The following is a 22,122-nucleotide window of genomic DNA, read 5'->3' on the forward strand; positions in this document are numbered from 1 at the left end:
CGAGAACTTTACTCGGTCCAACATTAGCAAATTTGAGTCTTATTAGACCAAAAATAATTGGTGCCTTAAATGAGAAATGGACCCATCATTGCCAACTTTGTGGAACTGTTTTTCTTAGAGTTCGTGCTCACATTTACTAGAAATGAACAACCACACAAGTCGGCAGGGATAACACGGATACCTTCTCTGTTTAATTTTATTTGTCATTGTTTAACTTGACACACTTACTAATAAAACAACTAATATAAATATTTTACGAAACAATATGTTTTAAAACATGGAAAAGACACTAGTAATTATTTTTTCTTGGTATGTGAAAAGTGATGAGTAAAAGTAAACGGTGAGTAGATTGGGAGAAGAAAAGCCAACATCAAATCATTTCAGCATTAAAGAGGTTTCTTAATATTTGAAGAAACATTTGCTGCACATACATTGTACAGTGACTCTGTTTCAAATTCAATGGCCTTAAGCCCCACCAACGACCTCTTTTGTCCGCAATCCCCCAAAGTCACCGTGTGGTCATGTGAACTGTGAAAGAAGGGGGGGCTAGCTTTTATCCCTTTGTCACTTTCTCCACATTTTCTAGAACTATCCCCCCATGGCTCCCACTACAAAAATTACAACTAGATTTTTATAGTCCACTCCTATCTAGTATCATTCTCAAAATTCCCAAGCTGGCCACCCCGTGGGCATGACAATGACCCCCCAAGACCACTCCACCAATCAAGTTCACAATTGACCTCGTCCACTTAAGACAAGTATTAGGCGCTAAAATACATTCAAAATTTTAGTGCAAACAAGTACCAATTTAATTTCAATAATAGATGCATTGATTTAGAACCGCGACCAATATGAGATGAATTGGCATATAGCAGAGCAGGGTTTGTATATTAGCAAAAAGGAAAGATTTTTTAGTGTGAGGATCGGGTAATCTGAATGCAAAGCTCTGGCTTCCAGGTGCAGCAAAAGGATTGTCTCACAAGTCACAACATCCGGCCCCTCAACATGGCTTCTGCTTTCCTTACCTGCTTCAGGGGTCCAATGATGAAAACCTGATCAAATGAGAAGATTGGTGTTATACATATCAGATCAACATCCCTCAACCTGTAAAGAATTTGATAATAATCGAAGATATCATTCTACTTAGCTTGCAGTTTTAATATATATATTACTCAACTTCTTTGTTACCCAGGCTAATATTTACATGCTACAATGCAATTCTCAGGCAGGCAGGCAGGCATTTTAACAAGTCAGACGATTACTATAGGATCCTTTTCGAATAAAATGTTTTGAAAGGATAAACTGAGACTCATCCGGAGCTGGCCTTGGAGTGAGGACAGAAAACCTTGGGCCAGAAGTATGAGGCTCTTGTCTCGCAAGACTTGGCCTCAAGCATCCAGACATACGCCGTGAACAAGCCCAACACCCAATGTGGCTCATCCCGTCGTTTCTCTGCAATTAGGTGTAAATTGTAATTAGCCTAGATCTACAAATTTCTTCACTAATCCTGGACTGGCTATTCTAAAGTTTAAAACTTGGTTGCATCTAAAACCAAAAATACAATAATGATGAGTGGTCCATTTTCTTTCCTTCTAATAACCATGGTATCTGGACCAGCTTGCGCCTCAACTAATTCCTGGGGAAATTGCTACCTCACTTCTCATCATCACTAGTATTGGGTAGCTTTGGTCACCAATGCTTGGACAAATGTGAAGAATTCATCTAGACTAGTGTTTTAGCCTCTGCTGAGGCTCGAATTATAGTACTAAACATATTTCAAGAAACAAAAATTCTCCTTCACATATAAAAGTGGATGGCTTGTTTTTTACCACATGTTTCGAAAGTTATTCTTCCTTTCTTAAACTCCATGTCCAATCGAGAACCACCACATAAATTCAAAGGGAGGGAGTACGTGTTTATATATACCAACCTTGTCTGGCGCTCCCTTCGATCCACTGATTAGGATTTCTGCCCTGCAAAATGTTTCATATTAGGACCCACTAATAGCATGTTTGGCCAAGCTTCCAAAATCTCTTATTTAGAGAAGTGTTTTTCAAAAAAAATACTTTTGGAGAGTAGCAATTCGTGTTTGGCTGATCAATTTGAAAATCACTTTTGTCAATATTAGAGCAGTAATGTGTACCTGACCAAGGTTCAAAAAGTGCTTCTAAGGAAAAAGCTATTGCTACTGCTCAAAAGCACTATTTTTTACATAAAAGCTTGGCCAAACACTTCAATTCTTTAAAATAAGCACTATCTGGAAAGAAAAAAAAGGTAGTACTTTTAGCTAAAAGCTTAGCCAAACAAGCTATAAACCAGCAAACAAGAATGATCAAAGGGAGAAACTATTACTTGCATGATTCTTTGATTGACAAAATTGAGGATCCTTTTCTACCAATGACGCATCCCATTTTCCCGGGTGGCACATCAAGTATGGACAAGATCTCGTCTTCTAAAGTTTCTCTTTCCACATTGAGGAACTCTGACAAGACTAATCACGTTTTTAGCAGAAATGCACCAACATAGTATTGGTTAAAAATGTCTAGAAAATTGATAAGCTACAGACTTTCACAAATTAAATTTTCAAAATCATGTACTATTTTAAATTCACATCTAACACTTCTTGTGTTATACTTTTCACGGGGCAGCTTAATTTTCTACTAACTTATAGGTGACAAACCCGACAAAAGTCAGGACAAGGCTCCAATGTCTTAATATAGTCATGAAGGATAAGAAACTTCTACAATTATATAAAAGTATATCCATAAAAACAACATATATCTTTTTTGGTGCCACTATATGCATTCATAGCCTTGGTGGAGAGTTCGAGATCACCTGGAATAGAAGGGATTGCTGGCCAATCAGCATATTCATTGTCACTTATGCAGAAACACCGACAACAAAGTGAACCACGAACTGCAAGTCTCCACAATGATTCTTCACTCAATTTCTCCATCATCCTATGGAATACGTATGGAAGAAATCGAACATCATCAGCAGCTGCACGGACCATCAGCTCAGATAATGGTCGGTAGGTCCAAAACTGAGGATCCTGTATAAAAAGGAACTAAGCAATATAATTCTAGAAGGTACATAAGCCATGATACTGTGCGGAGAAGGGAGTACATAAGCATGGAAAGAAGCTTCATATAATTAATCTAAGACTAACATGAATTTGAGAAGTGAAAGGTTGCTGTCAAGTATAACTGAGCAAAACCTGAAGCCTTTTGGGCCAGTATGTTATCTAAATGCAATACCATTTATATGTGATCGGCAACTATTTTGAAGAGCCATGAGGTCTAAGGTTCAAATCCTAGAGAACAGAAAAACACTATGCGACTTCTTCCCATCTGCCTATTTAGTTGTGCCGGTGGAAAGTAGCAGGTATCTGGGGAAGGTGAGGTGAGCGCGAGACGTCCCAGATACCAGTGTAATAAGAAATAAAAAATAAGCTATCTCAAAGAGGACATAGTTAAGTGGAGCAATAAACAATGAAAATCTTGTCAACCCATCCTCATTTCCAACAGCACCAATAGGAGGATGGCTTTCTTTTTTCCTTTTTGTATTCTTTTTATTTGGGGGTCGGAGAGGCATAGTAAGACTTTGGTTTATTTCACACTGTGTTACTTCTGGAAGACTAATTGTTGCCAGTTGTCCACTTGGTAATTGTTTCCATATTTTTCTACTACCAAAGTCTTTGAAAACCATCCAAGAACTTTCTCAAAATGCTCATTTCTTCTGTAAGGCTTTAAACTGTTATCTGGGAATGATATCCAAAGATGCATGTTCCACATGGTAGGCATGTCAACTGAAGAAAGGAAAAGGTAAAACAGAATCCAACCTCCTTCAGAAGGGAACGGACTTCTTTTTTCTCCACGTATGATATACCTGCAATCACATAAAACGATTCAAAGTGAAGTGTATTAGCTACTTAATCTGTCCAAGAACTTCTATTTACAACCAATAATGAGAAATTTTCCATAGCAAGCTCTTTCTAGAGATGATCATCATGAAAGTTCATTGCATTACCTAGGATTTCATGCGCAAAAGCAGTCAGAGAGGAGAGGTGTGGTTAGAGCCACAAATTCCACTGGAAGTGCAAAATATATTTGAGGTTATATTGCCAGTATCAAGAAGAGTACTTGCTGTACACTATAGAATTGTTGCTTCAATTGTTTTCTTTAATTACAATTCGAAGTTATGAAGTAACCAGACAAGAATATTTTTCCTTTAGAAGGTTCCTGGTCCTCCCTTTCCCCATTAATTTGAATTTCATTACAGCATTACCATGACAACTTGAAATATGCATATTAGTTTGTTTCCTAGTCAAAACTTACAGAACAATATCACTTCCCAATGCCATCTCCCATAATGCATAGTTAACACAATGTTGAAAAGACATTCCTCAAAGAATGAGATGCACTTCAAAGAAGAAATTTGCAATTCTTTTCCTTGTCTTTTTATGATTAAAAACCATAAGAGCAAACATAATCACTACCAAATCCTAGATGGTGTCTTCTGTTTTTCTCAAAACCAAATCAAAACGTTTCCAGGAACCAAACTTATCTGGTCATCCAGTAGGGATTCTTGCATTTAACCACTCAACTTTCATATACTTAATGCAGTCACCACATGGGAAAAGATAAATAGAAGCAGAACAGAGACATAGTACCACAATAACGTGGATCTGCAAGAAGGCGCACAAAAGAGATATGGCCAGCTTGTGAGCTCTTCTTCCCCAACTGTTCCTCAATCAGATAATAAGCTATCTGTACAACATAGAAAGATAAGCAGTCATTGTGATATAAAAGCAACTTCGTTTCTCTGTTGGAAGTTAGTTAATATTCAGGAGTGATATGCATTAACTAAACCATGTCTGGAATAAAGAATCAGTGAGAAATGATTCATGTAATAATCCGAGAGAGATTTTTACTGCACAGAGGAAACAGTAATCATCATAGCCAGCAACTAAAAAAGAAAAGTGTCTTGATGCCAATCACCATATAAAGTTCTTGAATTTTTTTCCCCGGATTCATCATTTGAGCATCTTCAAAATTACATACCATCCCCAATCAGTTAGAAGTCACAAAAAATGGTGCAGTAAATTTAACAAACTATAGAGAGATACAAGCAGAGCCAGTGTAGAAATCAAAACTATCATGGCTGGAAATCAGCACAATCCAGGTGAACTATAATAAAACAAATATCATAAATATGAGGTTGTAGAAGGGAAAACATGCAATGAGTATGAAAAGGGTCGGGTTAAGCAGATAGAGAGTAACATGTGAATCACTTATTACTTTAGTAATTTAGTAAAAAGGTATTTCACAGGATAACATGAGAAACTAGTAGTCAAGTAGCTCGAAAGAAAGTACCAGAAGCTAACCTGGGTATCCATAACATTGTGCAACTTGATACCAAACTGATAGAATAATGCCTGAAAAAGAAAGAGGAAAAACGTGCCAAAAATGATACAAGAGGGAAGGAGAAACAAGAGGAGGCTAAAAGAAGTTCTATAAGACCTCACTATCCCGTTTGCAGTCGTGAATAACTTTTGTGACATAAACAGACTCAAGAGCAGGCTTACAAGCGTTAATCAACTTTCTCCCACCGCGTATTGCATCAACCAAGTAGATAGCGTCCGGAAAAGCAAGCTAGTAATTTAAATGAGGAAAGGTCAAAATCCATACTTCATCAAAAAGAATGTAAAGGTCAATCGAAAGGTGAATATGATCAAGCCCCACAAAAATTTCTATGAAAATACCTATAAAAATGTGAAACTAAGCATGGAATCACCTAACCAACCAAGACAGTCAATTTACACCTCACAATTTATACACTAGATTGGAGTAAGGATGCCAAAAAGACAAGTTTTTATCAATGCCCTCGGGTACTGGATCCATTATTTGGAACAGAGCAGGTATTTGATTTGGATGCATAAAGTCTTAAAGAGGATTATATCTACGGTTTTTACATTTTTTCATTGTCAGGCAACGAAAGATTAAGAGATAATTCTCTGGATGTCAGCAACTAATACAGACTTATTCTTCAAGAAGTGTACCAAACTACCAATGTGTTTTTGCTTTGCAAGAAAACATATATTAAGTAAAGATACTCATAATAAACTTACAAAGCTACTGCTGAGTAACATCATAATATTGAAAATCAAGTGAGGCACAAAGTTGGTTCTACTCAGAACATGTGAGAACTGAAAAAAACCTGCACAATACAGAGAGTTCCATATCTACAGAGGTCAACACCCTCGCAGTCAAGTCCAACAACCATCTCATTTTTTGGAGAAGGGTAGAGAAATGTGGCTGGAAGTTGAGATTCATGGCTGATGATATAAATGGGGACTGGTTTTAAAACTACTTCAAGATCAGCATGCCTACCACCTGCTCAAATGCATGATAGCTCATAAAAACCTAAACACAAGAAAACAAACCGCAAAAATGATAAAAGAATATATGATTATCAGGATAAAAACACATGCCAGTTGCGAAATAGCAATTACTGATCTGTAGTATGCAAAAGATAAATCATGAAACCATATATCAACAAAATCAAGAACCCTAACCTCAAAACTGTTGTAAAGCCTTAGAATCGTAGGAACTTGAAGAGAGTTGATGGAGTTTTAGGAAGAAAAAAAAACAAAAATGGAATGTCGAGATTGATGATAAGTAAGAAATACCATCCACCAAACCCCCACTAGAGTAAACCCCATTTGCAAATTTCTGGTAGAGTAAAATCCACGGGTAAAATACAGCATCTCAAACATCAAGGTTACTACATGCAAAAGGGGAAACGAAATAAATCAAATAAAAGCCCTAATCATTCCCAAAACCTCAAATTAACAACACCAACACCATCATGGGAGTAAAAATAAATATTGGGTGATAGAAAAGACCACCTGAATTGGAAGATGGCAGAGGAATGTAAGTTTGATGAGGAATAGATGCTAAAGCCATATGATTGAAAATTTTGAATTGAACATCAACAAAACAATCAGTTTTTAATATTGAACCTTACACATTCAATATACATAACTAGTACTATTGTTTAATGGATACAACAACACTCGAAGCAACCTAAATACCTGCAGAATGGTGCTTTTAGCCCTGCAGAATAATGCTTTTAGCCCTACTTTTCCCTCTTTTGGTTAGGCGAAACATGTTCTGACACATTTGCCTATGTTATATTGGAAATTAGTAAGTTACATGATATCAATTCTCAAATAGTTTAAGAGTATGATGATTTGAGTTTTTTAATAATGATTTCGAATTTATATTTATAACTGAAAAGATCGAAAATATTTTTAAACTATTCCAAATAGTTCATATTTACTCTTAATCTACATATGCTCAAGTTGGTGCAATAATATTCAGAACTTTGTTCAAAAGTTTAACTATTCTAAGGGTCTAATATGTGTATTTATTTGTGAAAAGGTAGGTTTCCCTTCTGTTTGGTCCATTCTGAAGCCTTGATTTTATCATCTACTTGGTTTATTTGGGCCTTTGTACAATGTGCAGAATAACAGTATTCTTATCTATGAAGATCCAAGAGAAATTAAAAATTACACATTGTGATTCCTTCAACGTGCCTTGAATCATTTGCATGTAATCTGACCTGGAACTTCCAACCCCAAGATAGTATCCATTGTTCCCTGCACTGAAAGTAAAATATATACTCCAGGTATAAACATGTATACATGTCATGTCACTCATACTCTAGTCCCCAGACTAAACATATACAAACATGTAACACCAAAAACATTAAGTATATATTGTACGATTAATTGTTTCATACTAATTATAAGGATTTGAACATATATATGACATTATATATCTTGTTTAGGTGGTATAATTTTTCAAAGAAAAGTACGTAATTCGTAGCCCCTCGTATGTGTGACAGGTGTTTCATGAGACAACAAAAGAATCCAGAATGAAGCAATACAAGCATTGCTAGAGACTAAATGAAGCTAATTGAGCGGGTTACCACTTTTACATTTAAATGGGGGGAAAAAATTTTGACTCTGGATTGAAGTCTCTTATATGTTAATATTCTTTTACATATTTTTTTTTCGTTATTTCATGAGAAAATCTCTTCAAATATGTACTGTTGAAGCAAATTCAGATGTGGAAAAAGACCAAAAACTTCTATAAAATAAGACTAATGCTCATGTATAAAAACGTCAAAACCAAATGTCTCAAAGCTAATTAAGTAATTAAAGTACTTATTAAGGTGCTTAGGAAGCCCCTGTTTAAGTTAATATTGCATTGGCAGCCTTGATGGCCTTTTGCTCATCCGTGTTCCAAGAAAATAAGTTTCTTTTACAAGAATATTCAGCTAAAATGGATCTTTGTTAATCCTAAATTTAAACATATCAATCAATTGAACAAACCATCGCTTCATGACTTCCATTTCTATTCTTCCACTTCCTAAATCTCATAGGAATCTATGTCAGCAGTACCAGAACGCAGCAATAACAATTACAGACGCAAGAAATTCAACTAGTTGGAATCAAGATGTACAACTGGTTTATCACCGAAGCTCAAGCGCGCAAACACATTCAATATGAGGTGTGTGGGGAAACATGTCGACTGGTTGTAAGCTACTCAGTCTATAACGTCCCTCTATATTCTGCTCCGGCTGCATTTGAAATATGTCATGGACTTTAGCAGAGTGAATGATAGTAATAATTATGGACTAATATGAGAACTCAAATACTTACCACACCATAGCAGAGATAATTAAGGTCACGAGCACAAGTGGCAGGATTACACGATACATAAATGATCCGTGATGCTCTCAATCTTAGCAAAAATTTGATCAATTTTATGTGCATTCCAGGGCGATTAGGATCTGCAGGTTCGGCAACATAATATAAATGTTAGCAAGTTTATGGGAACTCCAAAGGTGCACCAAGAAAAAGGTGAAGGATTGCAATGTATACTAAATCATGGTCTCACATGCCATTCACACAACATACTTGAGAATGCCATCGGAGACCTAATTTTGAGAACTGCATAAAATATTATCTACCACAGGAAGGCAACTTTATGTTGAGACATTTAACTATAGGGAACAACTTCCTCGATCATTGCTTTTTGGAATAAGCATTCTATGATGAAATTTTCTTATTCGGAAAGATAAGTCAATATTAAGAAGCCTTAAACACATTGTAAACAGAAGATTTTATGAAACTTCCAAAATTTCCATTATAGTTATACAGATATGTACAAGGTGGCTACTGTCTTCTTACTATGGCTCATACCACAAACTGTGACCAAAGTTCATTGCCTTTGCCATCTAATTGTTGTGTTGATCTCCATCTTTTTTCATTGAAGGGGACGAGAACAGAAATCTAACCTAAAGACCTGACCAAAAGCAGATCAAACATCCTGTTCAACATGACAGAGGCGACGCTTCCTTTCTAAACAATTTTCACACTTCAATGTACGTTAGTTATTTCATTCTGAATATTCTTATACCAGCAGGAGTGTAGGACTAATCTTACGATATCCCTGCTGCCAGGAAGTGAATTGGGAACTTAAACTGAAAGGGTATTCACAGAGCAATTTCGTCCTGGGAGACTAACCAATAAAACATTCATAAGCTTCATACAACCAAGGTTTTGTTAAAGCAACGGAAGTTAACGCTTCAAATGAAACATATCATCCATCAGGAAAACAAGAAGAGAATAACCTGTGATAACAATGTCAGGCTTGGGCAAGTTGCTGGCGAAGGTCGAATCAATTTTATTCAAATCACCTTCGATGAAGGTTGCATTATTGATGAAATTTAGAGTGGCATTTTGACGTGCATCTGATACAGCTTGAGCTACTACTTCAAAACCATAAACATGCTTCACCCTGCAAATTGAAATAGAAATAAATGTCAGATCAGCAAAATCTAGAACTTGCAGCTCAAGGAAGAAAACCTATATACCTTTTGGCCAGCGTAAGGCCAATGGTTCCTGTCCCACAAAATAAATCAAGAACAATTTCAGACCCATCTCCTTTAAGAAATGCACAATCCTCAATTAATTTATAGAGAACATCAGCCTGCAAAGTTCAAGAGTTTGTATTTAGCACCAAATTTTTAAAAAGAAGGAAAACCAAACAGGGTTTGGAAGTATAAACTGAAGAGATCAAGGTACTGGCCTAGCCATTTCTTTACCAAATACCTGACGTGTGTTCGTCTGAAAGAAAGAGTTTGCTGAAATCTGGAAAGTAAGCCCTCTCAAAATCTCTGTGATGGTAGATTTTCCGTACAACGTATATTCCTTCTCCCCAACAGATGTGTTGCCGATAGAAGTATTCACATTATTAACAATGCTTACCTGTTAAATATCAATGACAAAATTTAGTAGCAATGACACCATAGATAATTTTTCTATAGCAGATGCAGACTGACAAATGAAAAAGTAACTTTGTGGAAAATAGAAGGTTCAGTGGCATCCCAAAAGAACGCAATGGCCAATGGGTCCACCTATAGGAGAGAAGAGCTAATCAAGAATTTGACTCATGAAACCAGAACTTGTCTCACGATGGAATCACTTTAGTAGTCGAAGTAATATGATTCCCAGAGTAAGCAAGCAATATAGGAATTTCTTCACCTAAAGAGACAAAAGAATGAAGTTATCTGCAATATGTTAAACCTACCACTTCAGGAATAGTGGCGATTTTCTCAACAAGGGGCCTCAAGCATTCAGGATTGTCAGAAGAAGTTACAAAGTTAACCATAAGTTCAGGAAGACCAGTTTCAATATTCCTGAAAGGAAAGGCCGTAAGAAAAATTATCGTTAGGTGCAAGGTACATCATACAAAAGATATGAACTTTATATACAGCATGACACAGACTAAAGCTTCCTGGGGAAGAATCTGAAAAATGAAAGACTTGAGACTTGCTCAAGAACCTAAGAATTCAGCCCCAAAACATAATGTGGAATACCTAATAGTAAAACTATATACATAGCTACTCATGGATCTTGCCAGCCACCCCAATGCCCTATTCCACGGCCCCATCCAAAAAAAAGAGAGAAAGAAATGGATGATGACTTCAATGCTTTATTCACAAAGGGCAGAAATAAGATCAAATACCTGCCTGATCTAAGCATTAGATGCTTCAGAAAGCCAGTGTGAGAGTGCACATTCCACGGAGAAAGTCCCAACTCTGGATCCCGCCAGCATTCTTGCACAGTTGCGAGAACCTAAATCACAAAATCATGTTTATACAAGAAGAAATTACATCATATATCACTGTCGAAACAAAAAACCCATATAAAGTCATGACTAATCGAAGGCAGAATTGAAAAATAATAGATGGAAAAATTTATTCCAAGCTCAAATCTGTGAAGAGTACAAATGAGGGTAACAAGATGCTCTCAGAGCTGTCTAATTGCATCTACACATAAAGATCAACATGAGCCATTTATAAGTGATAGGTCTTGAATCAGGTTAAACAAACGTGAATGAGCTAGACGGCAACTTTGATTTATTGGTGTTCTAGCTTAAGGGGGTTGTAAATGTTCTAATCTCTCTTCACAATCTATAGTAAAATGACAACCTAGAACTCAGAAAATCTCATTTCTGTCTCTTCAATTCCAGGTATCCTGATATGTCTGTAATTTGCTATCGTCTTTACTAGTGGAGTGAAAAAAAAAGGGGGTTTTGGAATTATCTGCCATCTCAATTCAGATTCCTAGTCAACCTAGTATGCCTCCTTCCTCTTCACCTCAGTACACCTGTGCTACCATCAACAACTTCTAGGTTGATATGCTAAATATTGTTGTAGATGTGCTTCCCTATTTCTGTTACCACTTTGAAGCTGATGTATCCGTGAAACTCATGCATATTTTCATTCTCTTTCTCCAAAGACATTATGAGGCTTTCTTCTCCCCTCCTGGACTCCCTACAATGACCGTCCTCCTCAAATTGCATGACTCTCATTGCCATATATCTGAATTCTTTTTTAAATACTGCTTTATTAATGCTTAATAATGCGTTATGATGTTATTTTTAATATTTTGCCTTAAATCATTTTACCCTAACCCCCTATTTCTTATGAGATATGACTACATTCCAGTTTACCACATAAAACTTCTTAGCCTCTTAATATCTCCAATTCCAAAGTCACAGCTCTCTCTGCTGGCAAATACAGACCTAAAGTATGTGGTTATGCTCAATAGTGTGCTACTAACAGTGTTTTGGGAAGCAAGAAGCGGAAAACAGCGACGAGGGCTTGCTTCACAGAAGCGAGAAGCGTGAAGCGAAGCGCTTTTTTTTTTTAAAAAAAGCGACATTTAGCATAAAAATAAAAAAATATTAAATAACTAAATAGAGGTAATATAGTCTTAGATTGAAAGAAATTACATAGGCAAAAATACTCATAAGTCATAACATATAAAGCAAAAAATCAAAAACATAATTAAATCACAAAGATTCAAACTCCTATTCTTCAACAAGGCTGCTAGACTGATCACAAAATAAAATAAAAAAAGCAAAAGAATTGAAAAAAAAAAACAGAGGAGGCAGCAATCAGTAATTAGAAACAGAGCAGACAGCAAGAGATGAAGAAAAGAAGAGAAGAAGAAGAAAAAACTAGAGTAGTCGAAACTCAAAGAGATGAAGAGATGAAGCACAGGGAAAATTGTATATTTCAGAGAAAAGAAACTCATAGAGATGAACTAATAAACATTAGCTAAAAGAGAGATGAATAAAAAGTTACCTGCAGTCGCGGTCGAGGTTGAAGAGAGAGGCAGCCTCAGTCGAGATCGTCAGGAGAGAAAGAAGGGAAAAAAGTATTGTGAAAGAAGAGTCGCGAGGAGAGAAAGAAGGGAAAGAGTCGTGAGGAGAGAGAAGGTTATATTTCAGATTATTTTTTAAAAAAAAACCTAATTTTTTTTAAAAAAACCTAATTGTCGCTTTTTTATAAAAAACGCGCTTTATTGCGCTTTTGCCTTAGGGTCGTTTCTCGCTTCTTCATCTGAAGCGAGAGCTTTTTTCAGATCGCCTCGCCTCAAGATAAAAAAGCGCACAAGGATCGCCTCGCTTTGAAGCGCACTTTTCACAACACTGGCTACTAATGAATACCTCTTTACACCCCCACACCCCCTCCCTTTTTGACAGTTTATCTGTCTTTTCCCATTCCTTTGAACTTCCTCCCTACAATATGCTTGTTTACTTTCACACACCTCATAAACGATAAGTCCATTGAAACGTAAAAGACCATGTACAGTTCTAAAAAAGAAGAGAAAAAGGCAGACGTTTGGCAACTAAATCTAGCTACATTAAATGGCACATACCATACCTCATTTGCTGAATCACTTTGCAATAAGCACTTATTCACATTTAAAACTTTATCAAAAAATCCAGGGGCATGCAGACCCAAAGCATAGACACATTCATCAGTAGATTTTTCTTGCAGCTGTTCAGCAGGTACCCATCCCTTTGGACCAAAAGAGAATTCCATCTGCATCGCATGTAATAAAAAAACAGTAAACATATCAGTTTTCCACTTGTCGAAATTCTTCTCTCTTTTTTGTTTTCCCTTTCTTGTTTCCCCTTTAGATTTCTGAACATCAGAACTACTATTGCTCACATATAATAGTAATAAGAAGGCAAAACCAGCAGGTGAAATAAGTAGGTGGACAAAATAAAGAAAAATTGCTATACACATTCAAAGAAACCAACATAATTTTTCATAAGTAAAGGGAATTTACTTTCAGAATCTTCGTGTAGACTTTATAATAAAACAACATGATATCACTGCGCCTACAAAAAATAATCTAGCATCTTTTAATGCAATGCAACGGTAATCAATAGCCAACCTTGATCTCCCTTAAACTAGTCACCCCACTCATCTAACTTTTAGCACATTACCATTTCTCCTTTGTTTTTGTCTTTTCCTCTTTAAAATCCCCTTATATTAATAACTTATGTTTAATTTAAATTTTTGTTAATAAATTTAGATAAAATGCTAATGCATTTGGTGCTCTATGATTTCTCTCTCTCTCTCTACATATATATATATGTATATATAACTAGAGAGAGAGAGAGAGAGGCGCATTATTTATTTTTTTGTGTGTGTTTGAGAGTGTTGTATAAACCAGACCATCTAGTGGAGAGAGGCGCATTATTTGTGTGTGTGTTAAAGAGGCATGAAATTATTTAACGCCTTGCCAGGAAAAAAGATGCAACTTTTCTCTCTATTTGAACAAATCATCTGATTATCAAAATGTTTCCTTATTGCATAAATTACAATATAATTTCATACTTCCACCATGACTGCCAAGCCGAATGAAGCATTGGCAGTCAAAAGTATGTCTAATTCTTCAGACTCCTGGCCTCAACACAAAAAATAAGCAATATACAAATAAAGCAAAGGTATGCAACCAAAAAGGAAAAACTGTCAAGCAATGCCGTCTTAGAGTGCATTAGTAGTAACAGTAAGTAGAATTTCTAGTCAAATATTTCCAAAATGAAAATTCGGTTGGATCATTTACTAACCTTGTTCCTATAGTGAAATTGGATATCACAGGGAACAATGGGTTTCATGACACCCGCATGTTCTGGTTCTTGTTCAGAAAACTTGCCCACATGAACAACCAGGTCACGAACTTGTTGCTCTTTGGCCTTGAGCTGGGCTTCATACGACAAACTCTGTGTCTTGCAACCTCCACAGTGTGATGCATATTCACATGGTGCTTCAACATAGTCCGAATGAGGTGTTATTGTTTTCAACTTCTTTACCTGCCCTCCTTATCAACATGCATAACATCAATCAACACATTGCACAAGTACTAAAAGTTCACAATAAATTTACATCTCTGTACTATCCTCGCCAATTGAAAGACAATAACACATTAAATCATTCAAAACAAAAATAAATATAAATGCAGTTACTCAAACTGGAAAGGATAAAAACCAGACACCTCGGCGTAATTATCTTTTTTGCGAGTAACACGACCAATGAATCGTTCTCCAGGGAGTGCACGATCACACATGAGTACAAAACCATTGTCAGCAACTTTGCATACGCCTTTTCCTTTGAAAGCAAGGGATTCACATACTAGCTCCAGTGTTTGCCCTCGCTTCGGATAATAAGACTTATTAGACTTGTAATTGTTGTTATTGCTAGTATTAGAAACCAATTCCCTTGCATCTTCTTTTGGAATTACGTTCAATTGAATGTCTTCAGTATCTTCAACGGGGGAAAGAGAAGCGAGAGTGGTGAATGAACGTGAACGTATTGATGCAGCTGCCGTTCGAGCACCGAATTTGTGGAGCCATATGTTAGAAGAAACGGAGCGAATGCCGAAAGTAGCCGCCGCCGCCATTTTCAGTCGGAGTGACTGTTAAACCATAGGCGCCGGAAATAACTCCGACTCCGAGTACGTAAGATACTTGGCGGTTTAAAGGATAGGGCGGCTAAAACGAAATGAAAAATCCCAAAAATTCTGATTAAACGGTCGGGCTGACTGGCTGGATCGCATTATCTAGTGGGCTTATTTATTCGTTGGGCTATAGAATTGCATAAGTCAAGGGTTGGGTTTGGGTTTTCTACGACTGGATTTTAGGCCATTTTCTAGTTATACCGGATAGGATAGTCGAAATATACTCTATCATTCTTAGATCCCATTTCACTAGATATATTGTCGCTGGATGGCAAACATTGCTATGCTAATCGCTTTTAGCATGAAAAAAAATTCACACTCAGCTATGATGTTTGACTTTAATAGTTTAAACTTTAAATTCAAATTTTGAAACTTCATACTTGGATTACGAATTATTAAATATTAAATGCCATTTAAAAATTGATTACAATCTAAATTATGCTGTTAAAAATAGCGTTTTGCACTTTACATAAAAATTCGCTTTCTGCACTTTGGCGTAGTTCTTTCAGCTACTGCTTAAATATTGTTCAAAATTTGAAAATATATGGTTAAAGCTTTTAGGTTTGAACAAATCATTATTTAAAAAAAAAAAGGTTCTCTAACATGTACAAAATATTCAAATTATTTTTCAAAAATGTTTAAATTATGATTTAAATGATTCATCAGTTATAAAAGATAAATAGATCATTTATTATATATTAAAATAAATAAAAATAATTGTCTTCGAAAGTGACAACCAACTAATGTTTGTGGACCTCGGTAGTAGTTCATTTTTTAGTAAAGAAGCATGTGTCAATGTGTGTGGTTTATAGACATTTTTATTAGAGTTATAAGAGGTTTTCTTCTACTTTTAATGTGTTTATCTATATCTTATTATAGGATTAAAATATTTTTCTAAAGTTTCTAAACAAACATAATATTCATTTCTTTCTCAAAATTATGGATTCAAGTAACATAAATTTTTGTGATGATCATTCGACTTATAAATGTATAATATTCTTTTTATTTTGAATTATTAGTTTTTACTTTTTAAAAAAATCTATTTTACTATATTTCTTTTCTGTAATTTTTTTAATTTCTAATTTTTATACATTATGTTTAAAATTTAACTTTTTTTAAATACGTTCTTATTTTTATTCATTTTTAAAATTTTTCATTGAATAAAAATAAATGAACAAACGAAAACTGATAAAGTATATTATGTGCAATAATTTATAGAATTAGTAGTAAGTATATATACATTCATGCGTTCCAGCCTTTTAAACATAAAATGACACTATTAAGCATGCCTATTAATTGACATAAAAAAAAAGAATCAATTCTAATAATTTCTAAGTCACAAATATATGTATTAAAAAAAAATACAGACACATTAACACAAGAGGGAACCAATATGTCAAAGATGTTAACATTTTTCAAACTTAATTAATTGATGAAACATAATAAAATAATTAAGTGTTTAATGAAACATGATGTCTACTCTATGTCTTTCTTCTTATAAGATGATCAAAGTTAAACTATGAATATTAAAATTATTTTAAAATAAAAATTGTTAAAGGATCCATAACTTTAAAGTTTTATGAATATTAAAATTATTTTAAAATAAAAATTGTTAAAGGATCCATAACTTTAAAGTTTTACTAAAATAAAGGATACCTTGTGAAAAGATTATCAATGATTTATTGAGCTAAAATGAGATTTTTATTTACAGATCTAAAGTCTAGTTGTGATAAATTATCTCTAATAAATTTTTCATTTTTGCTTTTGATATTTATTATTGACATAAATTTCTTTGGTTCTTGAATTAAAAATCGAAGCTCTTGTTTGGTGATAGATTTCGAAGTTTAAACTTAAAATTTTATATTTTTTAATTTATTTTTTAAAAAGTTATACTTGGAAATGCATATTAACTGAAAGTTTCAAAATTTTATTAGTGAAAATCTCAAAAACTAATTTGAGTTAATTTTTTGAATTGAAAATGATTAAAAGTTAAAATTCTAAAATCTATATAGGGAAATAAATCTATGGAGATCAAAGGCAATCGAAAAAAAAGCACAACCAAACTAATTCTGAAACTATTTTTTATTTTGGAAAAATAATAAATAAATAAGGACGGAAAAAAGCGGCTGGCAAACTAAGCACGTGAGAGATTTCGATTAAGCACGTGAGGTCGACTGTAGGCTGAAAACTACTGGAGCTGTCAATGAAGGCATCTTTATAGTGCTCATCTCTTAGCTCTTACTGCCAAAGGAACAATATTTTAATTCAATACGTCTCCCATTTCAATTGGACCCTCTATCCATTTTCCCCATATTTTCATCGTTTTCACCTAATCCAATGATGTACAGATTTCACTGTTGAATTTGTTCCTTTCTTCATCTACTCCATTATTTTTCATTCACTCTTCTCTTCCATCTGTGGGTTTCTTCCAACTTTTTTTTCTCATATGGATATCTCCAGATGGGTTTTCTTGATTTTGATTTTTGTTTCTTTTGCCACAATACCCATATTCTCAGATTCTCAATTGAGTTCAGGAGAAATACCAGAAATACCGGGTAAGTTTCTTGATTTTGCGAAGAAATCTGAGGTTTTTGATTGGATGGTGGAGGTTAGGAGAAGGATACATGAGAATCCTGAACTGGGTTATGAAGAATTAGAGACTAGTAAGCTTATTAGAGAAGAATTGGATAATATGGGGATTCAGTATAAATACCCTTTTGCGAATACTGGTATTGTTGGCTTCATTGGTTCAGGAGACCCCCCTTTTGTTGGGATTAGAGCGGATATGGACGCTCTTCCTATGCAGGTTTGAAATCAAATGCTTTTACTCCCCTACTCTTAAGTGCGAGTGGATTATTAATTCTGTTATAAAAAATAGTTTCTTTTGTACTGATGTATTGGTTAGAGATCACCAAACTGAGGAGAGATTTTTTTTTTTTTGTATTTTAGCTAAAGCAATTAGTTTTTCATATTAATTTTAACAGGAAATGGTGGACTGGGAGCACAAAAGTAGAAATCCTGGTAAAATGCACGCATGTGGACATGATGCTCATATTGCAATGCTTCTTGGTGCTGCAAAGATTCTTCTACAACATCAGAACATTTTGAAGGTTTGATTCTTGTATTTGTAGTATCACAATTTTGTTTTGTCTGCTCGAGATTTGACTTTTGCTCGTTTCTCACTTTGCATCATATCCATTTTAGTGAATCAATTTTCATTGCTTTTGGCATGTATGCTGGATTTCTGGTTCATTCCATAAGTTTTAGGCCAATGTAAAAAAGGGTTAGGGGCAGGGAACCAGATCTTTGGGTGACAGAAGAGCAAGTTATATGGTGTGAAAGGATGCTTTTACATGGAGAGAATGCGGTTTGAAAAATAAAAATCTCATCTTTACAATAGATTAGGAGTTAGCAGAATCATGTGTACCTTCTCTACTTGTGACAACAACTTGGAAATATAATTCTGGCTGGTCGATAATCAAGATAGCCTCTGATATAATCTTAAACCTTGATTTGCTTTGTGAAGTGTGAAAGGATGCAAGAAGCTCTATTGACCAGCAAAGGAAATATCTTGGAGAATCTTCTAAGCTTTTTAGTGTACAACTTCAGTTTCTGAAAATGTCAGCCGTGGTCTTAAATCTGATTACCTTTTGAGAAAATACCATATCCAGAAATCTTTCTTAATGAATCCATAGCTCACTCCTCAGTACATACATGACATCAATTTTCTTGTCATGTATAATACTCTTCTGGCAGCTGATATTTTCTCGGCTAATTTTGACAGGGAACAGTTGCTCTTGTTTTTCAACCAGCAGAGGAGGGAGGTGGTGGGGCCAAGAAAATGATAGATGCTGGAGCACTAGAAAATGTAGAAGCAATATTTGGTCTGCATGTCCATCCCAACTTTCCTTTGGGTAAAGTTTCTTCAAGACCTGGACCCTTTCTGGCGGGAAGTGGTTTTTTTGAAGCTGTAATTAGTGGAAGAGGGGGTCATGCCGCTATTCCACAACATTCGATAGATCCAATTCTGGCAGCATCAAATGTCATTGTCAGCTTACAGCATCTAGTTTCCCGAGAGGCTGATCCTCTGGATTCTCAGGTATATTTCTACCCACGGGATAAGCCTCACTGACCACCAGAAAATTCTAATTGGGTTTTGTTATCAAACACCTATGATGTACTGGCTCCTGGTCACTATTAACTCGTTGCAGCGTCTGAACCACCTATGAATAATTCAGAGAATTTGTCATGATTCGTTGGCAAAAGAACTTTGAATTGCAAACAAGATTCAATTACTATGTGCTTGAGTGATCGAGAGAAGTGAGTTTGTCCTTGCCCTGTGCCTGTAAAATATGATATAAATCTTAAGCATTTCCAATGACCCTATGGTCTCCAAAAGAGGTAATAAGACCCATGCAGAATTTTGCCAACTTGAATGTCCCTGTGTCTGGTGATTTTTTTGTTCAATCAAGAGTTAATTAACTTCAAATTTTCCTGTTCTGAGCCTCTATGAGATCCAATTATATAAATTGGAAGCAACCCATCAGAAGTTACTCGATCAGCTAGTACAGGCATATCCTTGGCTCCCTTGCTTTGAATTGCCATATGCATCTATTCTGGTGATGTCCTTTATAAAGTGGAGAACTTCATATAAGTGTTTAAATGAAATTTCCTTAATAATATCTTTAGTGCTTGGGCCGAACTAATTTAGTACTCAACAACAGTGCGGCCCCAGGATTTTTAATAAAGGGGTTCGAAATCGGTAGAAATACACACACAAAGTAGTCGAAGGGGGTTTGACATCTTTTGTATATAGATAAAATATTATTATAACCATGTATAAATAATATAATTTTCCGCTGAAGGGCGACCCCCTTAGTATAAGGTGGTTCCGCCCCTGCTCAACAATAGCGGAACCAGTTTAATAGAGATAAGGGGTTCAAAGTCCCTTCTTTCCTTTAACAAAGCTCAAGTTAGGAAATTATCTGAAGTAGGTGAGTTTCTTCTCTGTTTTCTGATTCATGCTTCTTTTGGATGAGTAGTAGAAATATCAGGAGGCGTGCTGCTGCCTGCAGCCGTAGCCCAAAAAGGTTTTTTGTCTTTTTTATGAAAATGGAAATATATTCATAGAGGAATCTGTTTAAGGTTGTTTGGAAATTGGGGGTCGAAATCTCTTCTTTCCTTAACAATAAGATTGGTTTCTCCTCCCTGTTCTGATTTCTCTTTTGAAACGAAAGTCATATCTGATGAGATGATACTATGGAAAGATTATTTAAGAACTTTTGAACTCTCACTGTGATTGTGCAATGACTGGTATACTTACTGGGTTTATGATATTTGACTATAGCCTGATTGGTTGACAAAGCTCATTCCGCAGCTAAAATGACATGGGTGTTTAACTGTATTTATGATGCATTTACAAATGTGATCCTCAAGATAAAGATTGCAATATTCCTCAACAGATGGTTCTCATTTTCCAACTTTGTCATGTAGTTTTACTTGACATAAAGTATGATCTGCAGGTAGTCACAGTTGCTAAATTCCAAGGAGGCGGTGCATTTAATGTTATTCCAGACTTTGTTACCATCGGTGGCACTTTTCGGGCTTTTTCAAAGGAGAGCTTTCTGCAGCTTAGGCAACGAATTGAAGAGGTAGGATCAATTCTTAACTTAGTCAGTATCTCAAGATGTTGCCTTGAAAATCATGAATGTTCCATTTTTGTGCTTTCCACTTTATTATAATCAGGGTTTTAGCTATCTCATTTTATACGCTGCATATGGAATGAAATTGCACACTCATCCTACTGCCGTACTGCAAATCCCATCTTACTCTTTGGTGTCTCTACATTCTTTGCATTATTTTTTCCAGATGTGTCAAAATATTCTGCAAGTTGTCTTTGTTTCTGTATTTTTTCGGCTTCGACAGTCTCATTCTGTTTATCCATGGTTTCTCCATTGTAGAGACGCTAATTCTCCTCTTGCGTAGGTTATTGTTGGGCAAGCTGCTGTACAGAGGTGCAATGCAACTGTGGATTTTCTTACAAACAGCAAACCCTTCTTCCCTCCAACCGTGAATGATAAAAACTTGCACAAACACTTCCAGAGAGTTGCAGGTGATATGCTTGGTAACGATCATGTAAAAGACATGGAACCACTAATGGGATCAGAGGATTTTGCGTTTTACCAAGAGGTTATCCCGGGTTACTTCTACATGCTCGGAATGCAGGGTGAAACAAATGAAAACCCTGCATCAGTCCATTCACCTTACTTCAAAATAAACGAAGAAGCACTTCCTTTTGGTGCTGCACTTCAAGCATCTTTGGCTATTACATATCTTCTCGAAGCACAACCACAAGTTCCTTCATCAAGTATAAATGGTCACGATGAATTGTGAGGTGCTACTCTTTTGTAGGCATATGCACGAAATAGATCCTTGTTCATTTTTATGTAATGCTGGAACCGGCCAATCTAGCTTGAACTGTATATCTGGAACAAGGTCAACGTCTACATAACAATTATTTACTTCAACAACAATAACAACGTTGTATATTTTCTAGCAATTTGTTTTCCTGATCTTGTTCACAAAGTACTACCAAGCGTAGTAAATGAGAGAGCTGGGAAAACATCCACGTTACTGGGGCTCCAGTTCAGTGCTAAAAAACGCAGTGCAAGATGTGTGGACTGAAAACACAAGGCGAGTTCACACTTCACACCACCCAATTGCAC

The 22,122-nt window shown here is 35.6% G+C and overlaps 3 protein-coding genes across 17 annotated transcripts; 1 reads left to right on the plus strand and 2 right to left on the minus strand.

The window, feature by feature from the left end:
- Nucleotides 1-359: 359 nt before the first annotated feature.
- LOC107012376 lies at nucleotides 360-8,107 on the minus strand. Of its 15 annotated transcripts, none has more exons than XR_003577276.1 (11): nucleotides 7,578-8,099; nucleotides 6,220-6,395; nucleotides 5,523-5,654; nucleotides 5,387-5,437; nucleotides 4,673-4,769; nucleotides 3,842-3,888; nucleotides 2,836-3,052; nucleotides 2,353-2,491; nucleotides 2,144-2,257; nucleotides 1,931-1,973; nucleotides 360-1,052 (listed from the first exon to the last, which is right to left on the minus strand). XR_003577276.1 is itself a non-coding variant. In XM_027915354.1 (11 exons), exons 1-11 carry the CDS (start codon nucleotides 7,722-7,724, stop codon nucleotides 1,031-1,033), a joined length of 1,155 nt encoding a protein of 384 aa, XP_027771155.1. In that variant the 5' UTR covers nucleotides 7,725-8,107; the 3' UTR covers nucleotides 360-1,030. The 15 variants fall into 15 exon arrangements, 14 of the variants coding, with proteins under 14 accessions (XP_027771155.1, XP_027771156.1, XP_027771154.1 ...); XM_027915354.1 differs by lacking the exon at nucleotides 2,144-2,257 and adding an exon at nucleotides 1,346-1,452 and having other exon boundaries at nucleotides 7,601-8,107; XM_027915355.1 differs by lacking the exon at nucleotides 2,144-2,257 and adding an exon at nucleotides 1,346-1,452 and having other exon boundaries at nucleotides 2,353-2,482; nucleotides 7,578-8,106.
- Nucleotides 8,108-8,341: 234 nt separating this feature from the next.
- LOC107014990 (uncharacterized RNA methyltransferase BH0687) lies at nucleotides 8,342-15,487 on the minus strand. The gene is made up of 10 exons (XM_015215133.2): nucleotides 14,936-15,487; nucleotides 14,511-14,753; nucleotides 13,312-13,473; nucleotides 11,103-11,212; nucleotides 10,665-10,773; nucleotides 10,187-10,342; nucleotides 9,949-10,064; nucleotides 9,706-9,872; nucleotides 8,732-8,862; nucleotides 8,342-8,649 (listed from the first exon to the last, which is right to left on the minus strand). Exons 1-10 carry the CDS (start codon nucleotides 15,338-15,340, stop codon nucleotides 8,542-8,544), a joined length of 1,707 nt encoding a protein of 568 aa, XP_015070619.1. The 5' UTR covers nucleotides 15,341-15,487; the 3' UTR covers nucleotides 8,342-8,541.
- A 2,139-nt stretch (nucleotides 15,488-17,626) lies between these two features.
- On the plus strand, nucleotides 17,627-21,956 carry LOC107015158 (IAA-amino acid hydrolase ILR1-like 4). Its single transcript, XM_015215341.2, has 5 exons — nucleotides 17,627-18,203; nucleotides 18,382-18,507; nucleotides 19,182-19,496; nucleotides 20,920-21,048; nucleotides 21,383-21,956. Exons 1-5 carry the CDS (start codon nucleotides 17,844-17,846, stop codon nucleotides 21,788-21,790), a joined length of 1,338 nt encoding a protein of 445 aa, XP_015070827.1. The 5' UTR covers nucleotides 17,627-17,843; the 3' UTR covers nucleotides 21,791-21,956.
- The last annotated feature ends 166 nt before the right edge of the window (nucleotides 21,957-22,122 follow it).

Source organism: Solanum pennellii, chromosome 3, assembly GCF_001406875.1.
Source record: "Solanum pennellii chromosome 3, SPENNV200".
In the NCBI taxonomy this organism is placed as follows: domain Eukaryota; kingdom Viridiplantae; phylum Streptophyta; class Magnoliopsida; order Solanales; family Solanaceae; genus Solanum; species Solanum pennellii.

Coding starts and splice junctions, on each gene's coding strand:
- LOC107012376 (XM_027915353.1), bottom strand. CDS start 7,710: ATGTATACATGTTTATACCTGGAGTATATATTTTACTTTCAGTGCAGG. Junction 5,655..6,219: donor GAACTCTCTGTATTGTGCAG/GTTTTTTTCAGT, acceptor TTAAATTACTAG/CTTGCTTTTCCGGACGCTAT. Junction 3,053..3,841: donor TCCGTTCCCTTCTGAAGGAG/GTTGGATTCTGT, acceptor CTTTTTATACAG/GATCCTCAGTTTTGGACCTA.
- LOC107014990 (XM_015215133.2), bottom strand. CDS start 15,340: ATGGCGGCGGCGGCTACTTTCGGCATTCGCTCCGTTTCTTCTAACATA. Junction 13,474..14,510: donor AATTTCACTATAGGAACAAG/GTTAGTAAATGA, acceptor CATGCGATGCAG/ATGGAATTCTCTTTTGGTCC. Junction 10,774..11,102: donor CTAATGCTTAGATCAGGCAG/GTATTTGATCTT, acceptor CTTTCCTTTCAG/GAATATTGAAACTGGTCTTC.
- LOC107015158 (XM_015215341.2), top strand. CDS start 17,844: ATGGATATCTCCAGATGGGTTTTCTTGATTTTGATTTTTGTTTCTTTT. Junction 18,204..18,381: donor TGGACGCTCTTCCTATGCAG/GTTTGAAATCAA, acceptor TAATTTTAACAG/GAAATGGTGGACTGGGAGCA. Junction 21,049..21,382: donor TTAGGCAACGAATTGAAGAG/GTAGGATCAATT, acceptor CCTCTTGCGTAG/GTTATTGTTGGGCAAGCTGC.